Source organism: Malaya genurostris, chromosome 3, assembly GCF_030247185.1.
Source record: "Malaya genurostris strain Urasoe2022 chromosome 3, Malgen_1.1, whole genome shotgun sequence".
NCBI classification, from domain to species: domain Eukaryota; kingdom Metazoa; phylum Arthropoda; class Insecta; order Diptera; family Culicidae; genus Malaya; species Malaya genurostris.
Genome location: NC_080572.1, coordinates 291375081 through 291393945, shown reverse-complemented (window position 1 = coordinate 291393945; position 18865 = coordinate 291375081). Strand labels below are relative to the sequence as shown.

The 18865-nt window shown below is 35.2% G+C and overlaps 1 protein-coding gene across 5 annotated transcripts in view; it reads left to right on the top strand.

Moving 5' to 3' along the window:
* The window catches only part of LOC131436797 (rap guanine nucleotide exchange factor 4), a 446791-nt gene that overhangs the window by 355889 nt on the left and 72037 nt on the right, over window positions 1-18865 (top strand). For 4 of the 5 annotated variants that reach the window (XM_058605715.1, XM_058605718.1, XM_058605719.1 and 1 more), the window contains 2 exons: window positions 14940-15084; window positions 15366-15539. In XM_058605715.1, the coding sequence (XP_058461698.1) occupies window positions 14940-15084; window positions 15366-15539 (319 nt within the window). The remainder of the gene's footprint in view (window positions 1-14939; window positions 15085-15365; window positions 15540-18865) is intronic. The other variant, XM_058605717.1, reaches the window with a different exon arrangement.

The window sequence follows — 18865 nt, the reverse complement described above, 5'->3', positions numbered from 1 at the left end:
TATCTGAAAATATCTGAAAATATCTGAAAATATCTGAAATTATCTGAAAATGTCTGAAAATATCTGAAAATATCTGAAAATATCTGAAAATATCTGAAAATATCTGAAAATATCTAAAAATATCTGAAAATATCTGAAAATATCTGAAAATATCTGAAAATATCTGAAAATATCTGAAAATATCTGAAAATATCTGAAAATATCTGAAAATATCTAAAAATATCTAAAAATATCTGAAAATATCTGAAAATATCTGAAAATATCTGAAAATATCTGAAAATATCTGAAAATATCTGAAAATATCTGAAAATATCTGAAAATATCTGAATATATCTGAAAATATCTGAAAATATCTGAAAATATCTGAAAATATCTGAAAATATCTGAAAATGTCTGAAAATATCTGAAAATATCTGAAAATATCTGAAAATATCTGAAAATATCTGAAAATATATGAAAATATCTGAAAATATCTGAAAATATCTGAAAATATCTGAAAATATCTGAAAATATCTGAAAATATCTGAAAATATCTGAAAATATCTGAAAATATCTGAAAATATCTGAAAATATCTGAAAATATCTGAAAATATCTGAAAATATCTGAAAATATCTGAAAATATCTGAAAATATCTGAAAATATCTGAAAATATCTGAAAATATCTTAAAATATCTGAAAATATCTTAAAATATCAGAAGCCTTTTGAAAGTTTCTATGAGCTTTCAAGAATGTAAGATATATTTTTGAAGTTTCTATAAACTTCTTAAAATTTCAATTTATGATTTTATTTATGTTTAGTACAATAAACATTCTGCATATTAAAAAAAATAATACGAAAATTCAAAGAAATCTTATAATGAAAGAAAGTAATCAAAAATCGAACGATAGTCAAAAATATTTGATGAAGTTTAAAAAATCTAAAATAAAATTGACCTATTTTTCGTTCAAAACATCTTTGAAAGGGTTTCAAAATATCAGTTCTTAGCACGAAAAATCTGTTAATTTCAGACTATTCCCCGAAATTTTAGTTAATTTTAGAGAGCCCTTCAAAATTAACGAAAATTTTGAAAATTTCAATGGAATATTATTAAAAATTCTTGAAATTTCAAAAGGCATTTCGTTTTCTGTCGGCACGTTAGTGAAGAAGTGTTTGACAAATAGCATTAACTTTTCGTCTGCTCAGCGGTCTATGTTGAACCGTAAGGTGGCATTAGCTGTTCACCATAAACTGCTGATGCACTGATGAGCCGAAGGCGAATCGTAAAAAGTGCAATAATGGAGTTTTCTAATCATATCATATGAATTCTGTTTATTTACATTTGATTATAATTCGAAATGTCACTGCAAACGGGACCAAAAATTCCAGTTTAGAAAATAGCTTTAAAGCTCTCGCTATTTTTTTTTCTTCCTTCAAAGAACCGATGCCAGTGGCCTTCATCACCCATCGGAGACAGATTGTAGTCCTCTTAAGTAGCCGGCAATGATGAGAAACGGGAGCATAAAAATAAAAGCCAGTGCGGCTTTTCTCACCACCACGGTCGAATGAGTACCGGAGGAGCTTTTTTTTTTGGGTTGCGGTTTTGGCACACATAAATTACCCGCCGGCCGCAATAAGATTAAGAAAGAGCCATTTTCGGCCGGGGTCGGATGGGTGTTTAAAATTAGAAACATTATGATCTGTCTGCCCGGATGACAAACAAGTTGTAATTTCTTTTTTTTTTGTTTTTCTCTTCTGTCGGACGGTGACAGATGACTGTTGGCATGGTACTGTGGTCTTCCGTTGGCAGGAAATTACATTCGAATAATTATGTTGGAGCCGTGTTTCTAACATGTGGCTCCACCGTTCCGAGACCAGCTATGAAAATATTCATTGGAATTTTCTGGTTGGTAGAAATCTGATTAAAATTTTGTGATGCGGACTCCACGAAGCACAGAATGATTGTTTTGCTATGAGCATTTATTTTTTTTCTGTTTTATAAGCTACCGTTCAAATTTCAAGTTTTGCAGAGTTTATTTCACGTTTGACTTCCGGCTATTCTCGGGCTATGTTCTGACCCTATTTATTAACGCTCTGAAATTAGATCACGGCAAATTTCGTTCGGTACGGAGCTGAGAAGCTGCAAACACTGTCTGAAAGAGCAACTTTTACCTTAGCCAGAAAAGTTTCAGGACGTTATAAAACTTAGATTCGGCGCTTCTGGGGTGAATTTATTATAATCCGAAAGCTCTAGGAATAATTTATTGTTCACTTTTACGAGTCCGAGTTGATCAAAGTATCATGAAAACATTATTTCTGGTTCGAATCGGTAATAATGACTCATGGTATCTGCAATCGCGACGTAAACATTGTGCATGTACGATGCGCTATGTTCTAGATTTACTCGATTTTCTAGTTGGACTATTTCTGGTTGTTATCCCTGAAAACCCATTAGTTTAGAGTCAGATCTGCTAGCTCTTTTCTGTGAGTTCATGACGAAAGTTGGACCATCTTTTCGAATTTTGAATGCACATCACTATAACCAAAGTGTTGCTCTTGATCAGTTGTTTTTCGTATGACTCACGTACTAAACTGCGAACACTTATCGAACTGCACGAATCAATCTGTCATTAAGAGATATTACCCACTAACTGACATCGACCGACTTAAAAAATTTAAAATTTAATTTAAAAATTGTCGTATACTTTATTATCATTCAGACATAAAAGAAGCCATCAAATAGTAGGCGAGTTACGTCGCTATCTTGACAGCAAGTAATAAATAGTAGAATTTGAATGAAGGGTTTTTCATGTTTTCACTTAGGTAACTTCTGTCTCTTTAGAGTTTATTGTAATAAATTTTGCGAATCATTTGGAAATATTTAAAACTTTGCTAATATTTTGGACACTCACAGATAAATTTTGATGTCTTAAAAATTGCAAGATGATTTCATGCAAATGTTGGCCGCGCTTCCGGTTCAGATGGCCCGAGCGCTCCTTTCTCCAAGATATCGGCCGGTATTTCACAAATAGTGCCACCGACCCATAATCCACACCAAACAGTGACTTATTTTTGGGATGCATTGGTAGCTCTTGCAATGCTTCTGGCTGGCCTTCACTTCAGATGCGGCGATTTTGTTTGTTGACGAATCCGTATATTATGTTACGTATATTTTTACGGGGATTTCCGAATTAATGCGATTTTTACGAGGCTTTCTTTATGGTTGTTGCAGAGGACGCGAATTATCGGTTTTTATTACGCGGATTTCTGATATTAGGTGGTTTTTGTTGTTTGAAAGCTACGAGTTTGTTTATGCGATTTGTTTAGGCGGTTTCTATTGTTGCGGCTTTTTAAGGGGATTTCCGAAAATACGCAGTTTATTTTTCGCTTATTAATTAGTCACATCATAACACATGGATCAATAAGTCCCGAGACTAACATTGGAAACAACATTTTTTTTGCAAATTGTTTTTATTCATCAACATAATCACCTTTTAGGGTAATACAATGGTTCCAACGTTTTTCCAACTTTTCAATACCATGTTTATAAAACAATTATCTTTCGCTTCAAAATAAGCTTCAGTTTCAGCGATGACCTCCTCATTTGAGCCAAATCTTTTTCCCTGGAGCATTTTTTAAGATCAGCAAAGAGTCAGTAGTCACTGGGGGCTAAATCTGGCGAGTATGGGGCGTGGGGAAGCAAATCAAAGCCCAATTCGTTCAATTTCGCCATTGTTTTCATCGACTTGTGGCAGGGTGACTCGTTGCTGTTTTTGTTCCATCGAAAGCAATCGCGGCACCCACTTGGAAAAAACCTTTTTCATGCTCAATTTTTCATGAAGGATAGTAAACACACTTCCATATGATATCTGTGTCATCTCAGCGATCTCACGGAGCTTCACTTTACGATCTTTCATTATAATTTTTGTCACTTCACTCACATTTTCCGGTGTAACGGCTTCCACAGGTCTACCCGAGCGTTCCGCGTCAATTGTGTCGGTACGACCACGTTTAAATTCGGCGAACCACCGACAAATCGTTGCTTTTGATGGACAAGAGTCCGGATAACATTTTTCAATCCATTGTTTCGCTTGCACGGTGTTTGTACCCATTAAAAAACAATGTTTTATCAAATCACGAAACTCGGTTTTTTTCATTTTTTAAACAAACTACAAAACGACTTTACTCCAACCTCGATAACTCAGCTGTTTCTGGTCGGATCGACTTAAAATTTTGACCCGTTTCAAGCAAAGGTTAGTACTCTAGAAAGACGTGGTTACTGGTTTACTACGAGCGCCATCTCTGCTGTAGTCTCGGGACTTATTGATCCATGTGTTATTGCCATTACAAGCAGCTGTGGTGCTAGATATTTTATTTTATTTTTTTGGTTTTCCCTTAATAACTTTTTCTACAGTTATCGAATTGTTTTTCGTTCACTAAAGGTTTCTTTCCTCGTTGCATTTCCTACGGAAATATCACATATATTGCTTTTCAGAGTCTATAGGGCGATTTTCAGCTGATGTTTTGTAAAAAGTCAGTTCGATCTGCAACCAATCTCCAAATTTTTTTGTTAAAATATATACATCTCATTCTGCATCCGACCGATAATACTTTTCGTTTATACCTGAATTTTTATATCACATCTCTGTAAACTGGCTGTCAGAAACCACAGTCACACTGAAAAACCTAGCTGCTTCAAAAGGACCTGGACCTGATATACATAAGAACTTTCTCAACCATTTCTACAACTTTTGCATTTATCATCCAAAATGTATTTTTCCTAAAACTTGAAAACCATTTTTTCTTGAACCAATATTCAAATCTGATATCCGAAACTACAGTGGAATAGCCGTTATTTCGAGCATTCCTGAATTATTTGAAAAAATTGTAAACGAAAAACTTTTCCAGTAAGCAAACAACATTTTTGAAAGCTCGCTCAATCACAACAAATCTTCTAGAATCTATCACTTTCACTCTGAATGCCATGAAGTCCGGCAACCACGTAGAAACTCTATACACCGACTTTAGTAAAAGTTTTCGACTGTATCGCCGTGTACAAGTAGTCCGTTTTGATAACATTCTGTCTGAACCAGTTGATGTAACATCTGGCGTACCTCAGGGCTCTCCTCTAGGACCTGTTGTTTTTATACTGCATGTACACGACATTTCCTTTATATTCAAGTATCTAAAAGTGCTTATATATACTGATGACATGAAACTCTACATGGAAATTAGAAACATCAACGACGCCGCAATATTCCAGAACGAAATCAATCAACTCCACGTTTGGTGCAGCTAAAGTCTACTCAAGCTCAATGAAAAAAATTGTAACTCAATAACATTCAGTAGGAAAAAATGAAACTCTATCTATAGACATACATCTAGCAAACCAACATGTAGAAAAATGTAAAATTGTACGATATTTAGGCGTACTCTTTGACTCAAAGCTCACTTTTGTGAAACACTACAATACCATAATCAATAAAGCGAATAGAATGCTGGGATTTATTTAACGATTCAGTAATAACTCTAAGGGCCCTTGACCTATATTTCTATCCTACCTTGATCAAAAAGTTCCCAAAATCCTCACCGTGTGGCCAGAATTTTGCCATTCTCTTGATTTCTCTAACACAGCCGACGATTTTGACTGTTGTTTCACAACCCACATTTCATTCAGTAGCAGTCCTGCTTCGATCGGTGTAGGGAGGTTATGCGTCATGCATTAAAAATGCATTTATTCATTCTGGAACAAGTTCGACGGATAGACTTCAAAAAATGATGTTTCAAGTCTTTGTGACACATAAAAGATTATCATTCTCTATACGGGGCCAGGTGTCATTTAACCCTCAGGGTACGGACTGGGTTACCGTAACCCGAGCGAAATTTGAAAGAAGCGCCATACGAAGAGAAGTCTTCGAGGGGGGTCCGGACCAGGGGGGGAAAAAACTTATAGGTACACACTATTAGAGGCCCAAGCGGCAGAGTCAGTCTCCGCTTTGTGTCCGAGCTAGACACATATAAACTGCTGCTGTGCTCGGGTGTGGTACACCCAGTCCGTATCGAACGTTACAAAATCCAAAATTTTCAAAAAAATTAAGTTTTAATTTTCGTCTGTTTGCCGCTGAGGAATAAAAAGGTAAGTAAGAATACGTACTCTTTACTTAATTTTGTAGATTCTAACCTCAAAATAACGCGTTGTACATGGTGTAAGCGAAGTATTGTAGTAGATCTCAATCACTTGAACGTACGTCTTATATCGAAATCTTTGCTGCTCGTAGTGAATTATAACTCATTAAATTTTGTTTCTTGTAATTTTTTGTTAAAGAACACGCATTAAAAACATGGCAACGCGTCGAATCACTCGAAGCGTTGCTGCTTTGGAGGAGTTGTACAAGGAAAACGAGGAGGACAGCGTTACAGAGAATGACAGTGACACCGACGACGCCGTAGGTGCGGAAGAGGAAAGTTCTCACGATTCTGAAACAGACGCAGAATCTGAAGGAGAGCCATTGTCAGGCGAAGAAGAAGCAGCTGCTCCGAGAGGCGCCCCGCCGCGCAAACGCGGCCGCCCTTCATACCGTAGCGAAACTGTGCTGCGAGTGCGGCAATATTATGTAACATGACTTGTGTAACTTTTTAATAATAAATATTCGCCTTTAACAATTATGTTTGGTATTTATTTATATGATACAACTCAACAATATCTGAGAAACAATTTTTTTACGCTCAAAGTAATTAATTTTAACCTTTATCATCATAAATCAACGAAACAACGTTTTTTCGCTAACTCGAAAAAACGCGTATTTTCATTTTTCAAAAAAAATATAGTTTTTGGAATAAATCAAAAAACCGTTATGGACATTTGTAAGAACTACTTTTTACCTTTCAAATGCGATTTATACAATGTTAATATTTTTTTTTTCAAAAAGTTACAGCATTTTGAAAAAAAAACGTTTTTTACAAAAAAAATTCAAGACCCGTTCACATTTTTCATTATAATTTTTTTTCAATCAGTTAAATGATTAATCTGACAACTCTATTATATTTTTGAGACAATTTCACACAAAATAAAAAAAAATTATTCAAATTGACAAAGTACAGCTCGATATACACCCAATCAAAGTCGCCGGGTTAGGCTAACCCAGTCCGTACTGAACGTAACTTTTTTATAGTCCGTACCCTGAGGGTTAAAAAACTAGCCGTGTAAAAAACAAAACTTCGTATAGTATCCGCTTCGGTCTCGACAAAAGATTATTACTTAAGCGACTGTGAATTAACTAAAAAAATCAGAAATATGATAATCAATTTATAACATTTTCAGTTGTACGACATAATAACAAATGATTCGAAATTTTCTGAAATGTTTGGTATCAATGAGTATCATAGAAGAAAACTTATGACGCCGTTTTTATACCTGGATGGATAAAAAAGATTAACACTTGATATATTTCGTTCCTTCTAGCCTGCGCAGTTGACTGAGCAGAAAATAAAACAAATGCATCATTCCGGTTGCTGCAAATCCAGAGCTCAGTTTAGTATTGAATCAATTGCGGGACGTTCGCAGAGCCACTTTCTCTTCAAAGAAGATCGATTGCGTCATCTGGCTGCTGGTCGTTTGCATAGGAGCAAAATACAACGAAAAGTGGGCAATGATGGGGAACATTTTACAAAATAAGCCTTCCTAATGACTCCAAATGTTGTCTAATGAACTATAAAGATTGCTTTTGCAAATCGGAGAAAAAAATAATCGATTTGATGTAAATCTAGAATAATTTGATTATCTTTGTCCACTTTTTGCAGTGAGAAATTCACACCAAACGAGTGCGAATAAACTCACGGCATTTGACTGTTTCGCGTTCGAAAAAAAAATGCTCCGAATCGTGTTTAATATCGTAGATTATTCGATTGGAAAAGCAATGATGTGCAACAATTTTCTTGTTTCATATGTTTCACAATAGTAATGTTCGCTAAGTGGAAACCGGAATTTAAACTGCTTAAATAATCTTGTCGTACAGTCAGTTGAAAAACTGGATGTGGAATTAAATACATTCGGGTTTTTGAGTTGGTTTCACAAGCAGTAATATGAATGAATTTTACAAAGCTTACAAAAACGTGTTGAATCAATTCTCTAACTCAAGCCTCTTATAATAAGTTCGAAATCTACTTGAGAATTTGACCCTTCTGAATGCCAGAAATGAATCCCGCACAGATTTCCAAAGTTTCACTTATTAGTTCAGTATGGAATCAATCGGCACTGTGAGCAATTCTGCTGCGAGACGTTCGCAAAGCCAGTTTCGATTCAAAAAAGAGCAATTGCGTTATCCTGCTGCTGGTCGTTTGCATTGGAGCAGAATACAACGGAAAGAGAACAACAAAAGGGAAACATTAGACAACATCAGCCCTTCTAATGGTTCCAAATGTTATCTGAAGCACTATGACAATTGCCTTTCTTTTGAAATATGCAAATCGGAAGTGAATTCAATCAGTTTAGTGAATGTTTACAGTCTGATAGATTCTAATTGGAAAAATTGTCGCATTTTTTTCTCGGCTCTTTTTGACATGAATACTTTACTATTGAGTGCCTGTTCTAAATTTATCATATGGTTGAGTGATAAGTTTTTGATCGTAAATATCTCTTGTTTTATTTAACGTATCAAGGTGATTTTTACTCTAAATAATCGAAGATATGATCAGCAATTTGGAATATAATTATCAATGGTACGACATGGTCACAAATAACTCGAAATTCAAGTTCCTTAATATGTTTGATAAGTAAAGAAGATAAACATTTGATGGTACTACATTCATTGCGTAGTTGACTCGTTCAGCTCAGACCAGAATCCAGGTCCTTAACCCTATTCTAGAGTTCAGTTCTAAAATTAAGTATTAGAATCCAAGATTTTTGCCCTGAATTCAGCTCTAAAATTCAATACCTCGTCCAGAATCGAGTCCCCGAGCTCTGGAACTGGAATCGAATTTCAGAACTTGATTCTTGATTCTAGATCTTGGACCCGAAAATATCGGAAATACATTCTGGACTTGGATTTGAATTTTGAAATTGAGGTTCTGCTCAAAATTCGGTTTCAAAATTCCTAATCGGAATTTAGATTTATAACCAGAATTCTGAACTTGAATTCTGAAACATCAGAGTTGAGAAACTTCAGACCAAAATCAGTTCCTAAATGCATTCCGGAATCCAGGTTCATAATTCAGTTCTAGAATGCTGATCTAGAGTTTGGTTACAAAATTCAGTTCCACAATTCTAGAAATTTAACTGAATTCAGGATTCTGAAGATTTTTGAACTATATTCCGGAACAAGATTCTAGAACTGAGTTTCGGAGCTGAATTCTGAATTCGAATTTGAATACTAAATCCTGGACTGGAATTCCGCTGCAAGCCAGTAGCCTGGTCCAGAGTTCGGTGTTCAACCCCGAACCAGAATTCAGTTCCAGAACACAGATTCAGTGATAAGTTCTACAATCCATATCTAGAATTCAGTTCTAGAATTCTGTTTCAGAGTTCAGTTCCAGAATATAGCATGAGTTTCAGAATTCGATTCAAGCACAAAAATTCAGCACAAGAATTTCAGGTCCAGAGTTGAGATTCTTGAACGTCAAAGAAACTGAACTATCCATTTTATTCGTATTCACGTGTTCCGGTTGTGTCTCTGATATTTCCCACCCGCCTTTTTGCCTTCCTCATCATATAGAAGGCTATGCAATCGCTATGAAAACCGACTTTACAACCGAGTGTTATATAACATTCGACTCAGTTCGTCGAAATCACAATATATATATATATATATATATATATATATATATATATATATATATATATATATATATATATATATATATATATATATATATATATATATATATATATATATATATATATATATATATATATATATATATATATATATATATATATATATATATGTGTGTGTGTGTGTGTGTGTGTGTGTGTGTGTATGTGTGTGTGTGTGTGTGTGTGTGTGACAAATAATGTCACTGAATTTTCTCGGAGATGGCTAAACCGATTTTAACAAACTCAGATTCAAATCAAAGGTTTTATCGTCCCATAGACAGTTATCAAATTTTATCCCAATCCGACTTCCGGTTCTGGAATTACACGGTGATATGCAGAAAAAAGGCAAAGAAATGGTCATACACGTTTCTCAGAGATGACTGATTCCATTTTCACAAAGTTATACTCAACTGTAACGTATTATGGTCTCATACAATTATCCTAAATTTCATTTGGATCCGACTTAGGGTTCCTCCGACTTAGGGTTCTCAGAAATTTCTCAACCGATTCTCGCAAACTTAGGAGTAACTAAAAACTTTTGGAATTTCTAAAAAAGTCCACGATTTGTTGATCCAGATCCGACTTCTGGTTCTGGTATTACAGCGCGATTAGTGAAAGTTTTCAATTTCTTGAGCATTTTTTCACAAGCGAAGTGCACATTTACTGCTAAATTCGTCTAGTTGGCACATCTCGTTAGTTAGTGAATATATTAAATTACTTTGGGACAATCAGTTCCTGGTTTCCGCTTCCGAAAGCACCGATAATAGTGAAGAAAAGCTTCAAAATAGAACTCACTTGGATTTCTTAGCAACGATTAAACCGATTTTCACAAATCATTATTCAAATTACAGATCTCATTGTCTCGAAAGATGTTGTGCAATTTCATCCAGATCCGACCTCTTGTTCTGAAATTATAGGGCAATGAGTGTCAAAGCTTGCAAACCATCATTCAAAATGACTATGCAAAACTGGTACGCGTCGGTACGTGCGGTACGGAAGAAGAAAACACCACCGAATTTGCTCCGTTCGCAGCGTGCTTTTTCTCAATTTCGTATAGCGTGCAGGGTTGCCATATTTAAATCTATCTTGTTCAGGCGAAAAATATGTAAATTTGTATATCTTTTATTCAATTTGTTCCTACTTGTTAGTATTATTACAAAATCATGATAACGATGCTTTTCTATAAGAGTACAGTTATTGCCTTTCTCATATATAAAGTTTATGCAATTGACTAGTGAAAATTGGCCCGGAAGGTTAAGTGTGTATGTATGTGTGTAAGTATGTGTCAAATAATGTAACTCATAAAATAAAAAATCTCTTAGTTGCTATTGAATTTCATCATGCTTTTATGGGGTAAAGTGTGTTTAAAATTGCACACCGTCATTTAGAGCGACGATGCAAAAAAGGGTAAAATTCTTCTAGATTTGTCTTAAAACTAATTCAACTTGTCGGCTATATTAGTTACTTACTAAACGCACCGACTTCGGACACACTGGTTCCAAGTTCCCGGTTCCAGTAGTACCGGAAATAGTGATCAAAAACTTTAAAACGAGACTCACTCACATTTTCTCAGAGATGATTTGATCGATTTGATCCCCTTTCTACAGGCACTGGCTACATCCACCCCCATATATGCCATATCTAAGGTCTGGAAAATGTTTGCATGGTCTTCAAAAATTATCGATTCTAGTTAAATTTTGTGAATTTTCTCATGACTCCCCCTGTTAATGATATTTGCTACGCTTCCTCCCCTATAAAAATAATTATATGACTATTTCTAAGGAGCAAGGAATACCTGTGCCGTTTTATAACAATTCGTGTAGTAGTTCCGGAGTTATACCGTTACCAACATTACACTCCTTTTTTGAAGCACTGACTACACCCTCATCCCCATCGAATATCCTTATAATCATATCTAAGTTGTGCAAAAAGTATCTATGGTCTTCGAAAAGTACTGATTCACGTCAAATTGGATAATTTTTTTAAATAACCCCCTTTGTTAAGGACACTTGCTACGCTCCCTTCCTCCATGAAAAAAATTTATAATCATATCTAAAGAGCAAGAAGAACATGGGCCAAGTTTGATAGCAATCCGTTAAGTAATTTCGAACAATACACCCCCTATTCAAAGACACTACATCCATCCCCCATATACGAGGTCTGTTCAAAAAGTTCCCGGAATTTTTTAATTGCGCGCGTCTGGAGAGTCCGGTGGTCAAATTTTTTTTTATTGTGTTGGTACATATGTCCCTAATGTATGGTGAAATTTTCAGCTGTATTCATTGTTTACATTCTGTCTTGTAGCGGCTGGTGTAGACGTGTTTTTTTGAGCTCGGCGATTTTTGTTAGTTTAAACAAAGGAAGAATTGAAGAGTCAAAGAATTTGTATTAAATTTTGCGTGAAAAATGAAATAAAGTGTAACCAAGTGTGTGAAATGTTACAGAGAGCCTACGGTGAGTCTGCTATGAAAAAAAAAACAAGTGTTTACGAGTGGTATAAGCGTTTCCAAGATGGCCGTGAAGACGTTGAAGACGACGAACGCTCCGGTTGACCCAGCACGTCAATAATCGATGAAAATGTGGGAAAAATGGAAAAATGATTATGGATGATCGCCGAATCACTATTAGAGAAGTTGCTGATGAAGTTGGCATATCAGTTGGCTCATGCCATCATAGTTTTTCAAATGTTTTGGGCATGAAACGAGTGGCAGCAAAATTCGTTCCAAAACTGCTGAAAAAAACTGGCTAAAAACAAGACTTTAATCATGCCCCAACCTCCTTATTCACCAGATATCGCTCCGTGTGACTTTTTCCTGTTCCCAAAGTTGAAGAGACCCATGAAAGGACAGCGTTTTTCATCGATTGAAGAGATAAAGGCAGTATCGCTGAGAGTGCTACAGAGCATTACAAAAAGTGACTATCAGGGGTGTTTCGAAGACGGGAAAAAACGCTGGCATAAGTATATTATATCTAGGGGGGATTACTTTGAAGGGGACCATATAGATGTAGACGAATAAATAAATATTTTTTTAGAAAAATGAGAATTCCGGGTACTTTTTGAACAGACCTCGTATTCATATCTTAGGTATGAGAAATGTTTTTAAGGTCTTTAAAAAATATCGATTTTCGTCAAGTTATATGAATTTTTTCATAACCCCCCTGTTGATAACACTTGCTACGCTCCCTCCCCCATAAAATTCTTATAACTATCTCTGAAAAGACAGGAAGTATATGTGCCAGGTTTGATAGCAATCCGTTAAGTTGTTCCGGAGTAATGCCATAACAAACATTACACCCCCCTTTTTAAAGGCACTTGCTACATCCACCCCCCCCAAATAACCGTATCTAGTATATGCAAAATGTCTCTATGGTTTTTAAAAAGTATCGATTCTCGTCAAACTAGACAAAATTTTTCATGAACCCTTCCTGTTAAGAACACTTACTACGCTCGCTCCCTCATTATAATACCCTTATGACCATCTCAGAAGAGCAAGAAATATCTGTGCCAAATTTGGTGGCAATCCGCTCAGTAGTTTCGGAGTTATGCCGTTTTAAACATTACACCCCCCTTTTTAAAGGCACTTACTACATGCACCCCCCGTATAGTCATATCTAAGGTATGCAAAATGTTCCTATGGTCTTCAAAACGTATCGATTCTCGTCAAGTTATATGAATTTTTTCATACCCCCCCTCTGTCAATGACACTTGCTACGTTCCCTCCCCTATAAAAATACTTCCTAAACCATCTCTAAAATGCAAGAAGTACCTGTGCCAAGTTTGGTGGCAATCCGTTTAGAAGTTCCGAAGTTATGGCGTTACAAACATACAAACTTACATCCATTTTTATATACGTAAAAGATAGAAAACAAAATTTCTTGACAGAATCTTCCAGTGAAATTTTGGAAAATATAAGTAATATGAGAAAGGCATCATTACACCACTAGGTGGATTAAGACAGGTTTTATTTTATGAGTGGCACACACACATACATTGCTCAGTTCGATGAACTGTGTCGAATGTTTCGATAAGTGTACTTTTAAAGAAAAGCATCGTTATCATGATTTTGTAATAACACTAATAAATAGGTACAAATTGAATAAAAGAATTAGTAATTTACATTTTTATTCACCTGAAAAATATAAACTTCAACGTGGCAACCCTGCACGCAATACGAAATTGAACAAAGCACGCAGCGAACGGAGCAAAACCGCACGTACCGCCGCGTACCAGTTTTGCATCGTCATTTCGAATGACGATTTGAATGTTTTTTAGCACTCATCGCCCTATAATTTCGAAACCGGAGGTCGGATCTGGATAAAATTTCACAGTATATTTAAAGACAATGAGAACTTTAATTTGAATCATGACTCGTGACAATCGGTTTAACTATTGCTAAGAAATCGAAGTGAGTTCCGTTTTTTGAAGATCTTTTTCACTATTTTCGGTGCTTTCGGAGGCCGAAACCGGAGACTAGTAGTCCCAAAGTTGTTTTATATGTTCACTAACTAATAAGATCTGCCAATTGGAAGAATTTAGCAATACATTTTATAGAAATGTGCACCTCGTTTCGCCATCGCTTGTGAAAAAATACTCATGAAATTGATATTTTTACTAATCTCACCATAATTCCGGATCCGGAAGTCAGATCTGGATCAACTTTCCGGGGAATTTCTTAACTATTTTAAGACTTTTTATTTGCTTCTTAGTTTGCGAAAATCGGTTGAGAAATTTCCAAGAAAATTGAGAGGACATTTTTTAATAAATTTGCACATATTTCCTTGTAATTCCGGAATCGGAAGTCGGATTCAAGTGAAAATCGATTCAGCCATCTCTGAGAAAATTGAGTGACATTATTAGTCACACACAGCCTTTCTTTATGAGAAAGACAAAAATACTTAAATGGTGTTTCTAAGCTAAACACTTTTCAATTATGCAATCACTCGTTCACTTGAGCTTATACATCTCTAACACTTGCAGTTAATTTCTCATTTTGTTGCGCTGAATCTATGGTCTATGAAGCTATTATAATCAATTAAACATATCACAATACTGCTCGTAATAATATTATAAGAAATACTAAACATAACAGAAATTTGCCAAAAACAAAAAATAAGAACCATTCTCTTTTGCTTCTTTCTCTCACTCCCAGTGTTCAACCAAGGTGACGAAGGTCGATCCTGGTACATTCTGCTCAAGGGTTCCGTGGATGTCGTAATCCACGGCAAGGGAACGGTGGCGACGCTCAAGGAAGGAGATGATTTCGGAAAATTGGCCCTCATCAACGATGCTCCCAGGTAAGACGGGCCAACAGTGGAAAGCTACGGAAAGAAGGATTGGGGCGAATTTTCGATCGTAGCAAAATAATCACTTTTCACTAATTATCGAGTAACTCGTAGGCCCGTAATCCAATTTGTAGTAGTAACATGCAATTAATTTGCCGAAGGGGGGCTTTCACCGGAAGGGATCCAATTACCAAACGCCTTGGAATTCAGCCTAATTTACATAACAATTAACCCTAACACTGTGCTTCTATTTTTTTGTTTGTTTGTACTTGCCTGCAAACCGCCAAATCCAGAGCGGCGACAATCGTGCTCAAAGAGAATAACAGTCACTTGCTGCGCGTGGATAAAGAACACTTCAATCGCATCCTGCGAGATGTCGAGGCCAACACGCTGCGATTGCAGGAACACGGCAAGGACGTACTAATCCTGGAACGGGTCGCAAAACAGCGAGGACACTCGGCTTTCAAGTAGGCTCTCATCTAGAACCAAAATCACTATTCGCTCGCTTGTTTTTCTTTCTATGCTCTGTGTTTCTTTCGCTGCATGTCTTTCAGTTCGCACGGTCATTTATTTAATTGCGCTTTCCGGCCCATTGCGACTAACAATAACAACAACAACAATTACCAACAGCTTTAAAGTTACCAAACACCCACCGACCGACCACGCTAAGCTACTTTCCGTGTCGCTTGTTTTCATATCATTAAAATTAATTATAATTGCCCTCCTGCCAGGCTACTTCGCCCACCGGAACGACAAAAGTTTTTTCATTCGCCCGCTGAAAAGGCGAGAAAATTTACAAGGAAGTAGTTGTCGAATAGTAGGCGACGGAAAAAAAACACTGCCTTTCACCACCGCAAAGTCCTTTTCATCGGCGGGGTTTACCGAGCAGCAAATCCGATCCCGTGCTGGAGCCATTCGGCGCGAAAGACGCTCGGTGTGTTGACAGAAGTTGAGAGGATGACATTTGTTCGATTTGTTTTACCGGGAATCGGTCAACAACTTCCTTAACGAGAGCGGGCGTGAAGGCTGTAATTAAGAAATTAAATATTCTTTCTGCCACGTGCCTTTTACCTGTTTTACCTGAGAAATTTCTGGGAACCTGTGATTATGAGGGTGCTAAATTTCATTGCTCCGGAGATTGGCTACCGTAAGTCAGTGGCACGTGGAATAAGATGATTGGCAAATATTTGGAAACAGCACAAAACTCAATGGTAGACTGTCAACAATTGTCTTTGACAAACTTTCCAATCTTGTTTTGTTTCTTTTTTGAAGAATAATTGCGAAAGTTTGATTAGATTGCAATTAATACGGATGTTGTTGATTTTTAAGCTGAGAACAAGTAAAATAATCATTTAATAAATATCGTAGCTTCAGAATCAAACTTGTTAGTGAGGAACAGAACAGATGACAGAAAAAATTAACACACCTTTTTTCCATGACTGAGATCCATCATATACAGAAAACGCGATTTGTTACACTTTGTAAGTGTTCCACTGAGAAGTTCTGCGACTTACTCACCAGACTTGAATCTTTCTGATTACCCGGTTGGTTGAACCAGTGAATCACGTACTTACTGAGCAGCACTGTAGTTTGCACTATCCCGATGTTGATCGTGGTCATGAAGTCATTTCTTGGTAGTTTTTTTTTTTCAAATGTATTCGAAATACAATTCAACATGGCTTGTAAATTAGTGTATATTAAAAAAAACATGAACATGATTGAATAGGATTAGCTTCGGCCCTACGCAGAGTGGAAGATATTGTAAGTTCCCTGCATAAGTTCATGCTCTCCCTCCGATGGCTACCAATCGACTGGTTTTGAAAGGGATCGTTGTGCAATGAATTACGTGCATGATTTACGTATGCAGCTACATAAAATTATTACTTGTCATCTACAAAACTTAACCTACAAAACTTCTCAACAACTTCTACAAAAACACATATAAAACTAGTACAAAACCAGTAAAAAAACTTATGCGAAACTTTCTGCAAAACCTTATAAAACTTCTACGAAATTCCTCCAATACTTCTGAAATTTTTTTATAAAGCTTCTATAAAAATCTACAAAAAAATACTACAGAACTTTTACAAAACTTGTTAAAAACTTCTCTAGCACTTCTATAAAACGTTTACAAAATTTATAACAAAGATGTACAAAACTTTTGCAAATCATCTTACAAAACCTCTATGAAACTTCTACGAAATTTTTACAAAACTTCTACAAAACTTGTTTAAAGTTTCTCTCCAACTTCTACAAAAACTTTTCTACGAAATTCTACTTCTACGAAATTTCTCCAATACTTCTAAAAAACCATTATAAAACTTACATGAAAATGTTTAGAAAATTTTACAGAATCTTTACAAAACTTGTTAAAAACTTCTCTACAACTTCTGTAAAACTTTTACAAAATCTATAACAAACATCTACAAATACTACTTTTGCAAATCATCTTACAAAATCTCTATGAAACTTCTACAAAATTTTTACAAAACTTGTTTAAAGCTTCCCCCCAACTTCTACAAAAACTGTGCAACGAAATTCTACTTCTACGAAATTTCTCCAATACTTCTGAAAAACCTTTATAAAACTTTCATAAAAATTTCTAAAAACTTCTACAGATTCTTTATAAAACTTGTCAAAATTTCTCTGCAACTTCTATAAAATTTTCACATAATGTATAACAAACATCTTCAAAACATTTGCAAATCATCCTTCATAACTTCTATAAAACTTCTACAAATTTTTTACAAAACTTCACAAAACTTCTACAAAACTTGTTTAAAGCTTCTCTCCAACTTCTACAAAAACTACGAAATTCTACTTCTACGAAATTTCTCCAATACTTCTGAAAAACCTTTATAAAACTTCCATAAACATTTTTTAAAAAATCTACAGAATCTTTACAAAACTTTTTAAAAACTTCTTTACAACTACTATAAAACATTTACAAAATGTATAACAAACATCTACAAATACTACTTTTGCAAATCATCTTACAAAACCTCTATTAATATTCTACAAAATTTTTACAAAACTTGTTTAAAACTTCTCCCCAACTTCTACAAAAACTGTTCTGCGAAATTTCTCCAATACTTCTGAATAACCTTTATAAAACTTCCGTAAAAAATTAAAAGAGATTCTACAGAATCTCTATAAAACTCGTAAAAATTTCTCTACAACTTCTATAAAACTTTTACAAAATTTATAACAATCACTTGTTTAAAGCTTCTCTCCAACTTCTACAAAAACTTTTCTACGAAATTCAACTTTTCTGAAATTTCTCCAATACTTCTTAAAAACCTTTATAAAACTTCCTTGAAAATTTTTGAAAAAATCTACAGAATCTTTACAAAACTTGTTAAAAACTTCTCTACAACTTCTATAAAACATTTACAAAATTTATAACAAACATCTTCAAAACTTTTGCAAACTATCTTACAAAACCTATATGAAACTTCTACAAAATTTTTACAAAACTTCACAAAACTTGTTTGAAGCTGCTCCCCAACTTCTACAAACTTTTCATAACTTCTACAAAACTTTTGTAAAACATCCACAAAATTCCCACAAAACTTTTAAAAATTTCTACAGAGCTTTTCGAAAACTTCTCAGAATATTCTCCACAAACTTCTGTTGATCTTTTACACAATTACTACTAAAGCCACAGAAAGTTAGACAAAAACTGCTATAAAATATGTACAAAACTACTAGGAAATTAGAAAAAAAAAACTTTTACAAAGCTCCTACAAAACGTCAACAAAACTTCTACGAAAACTCCTGAAAGACTTTTACA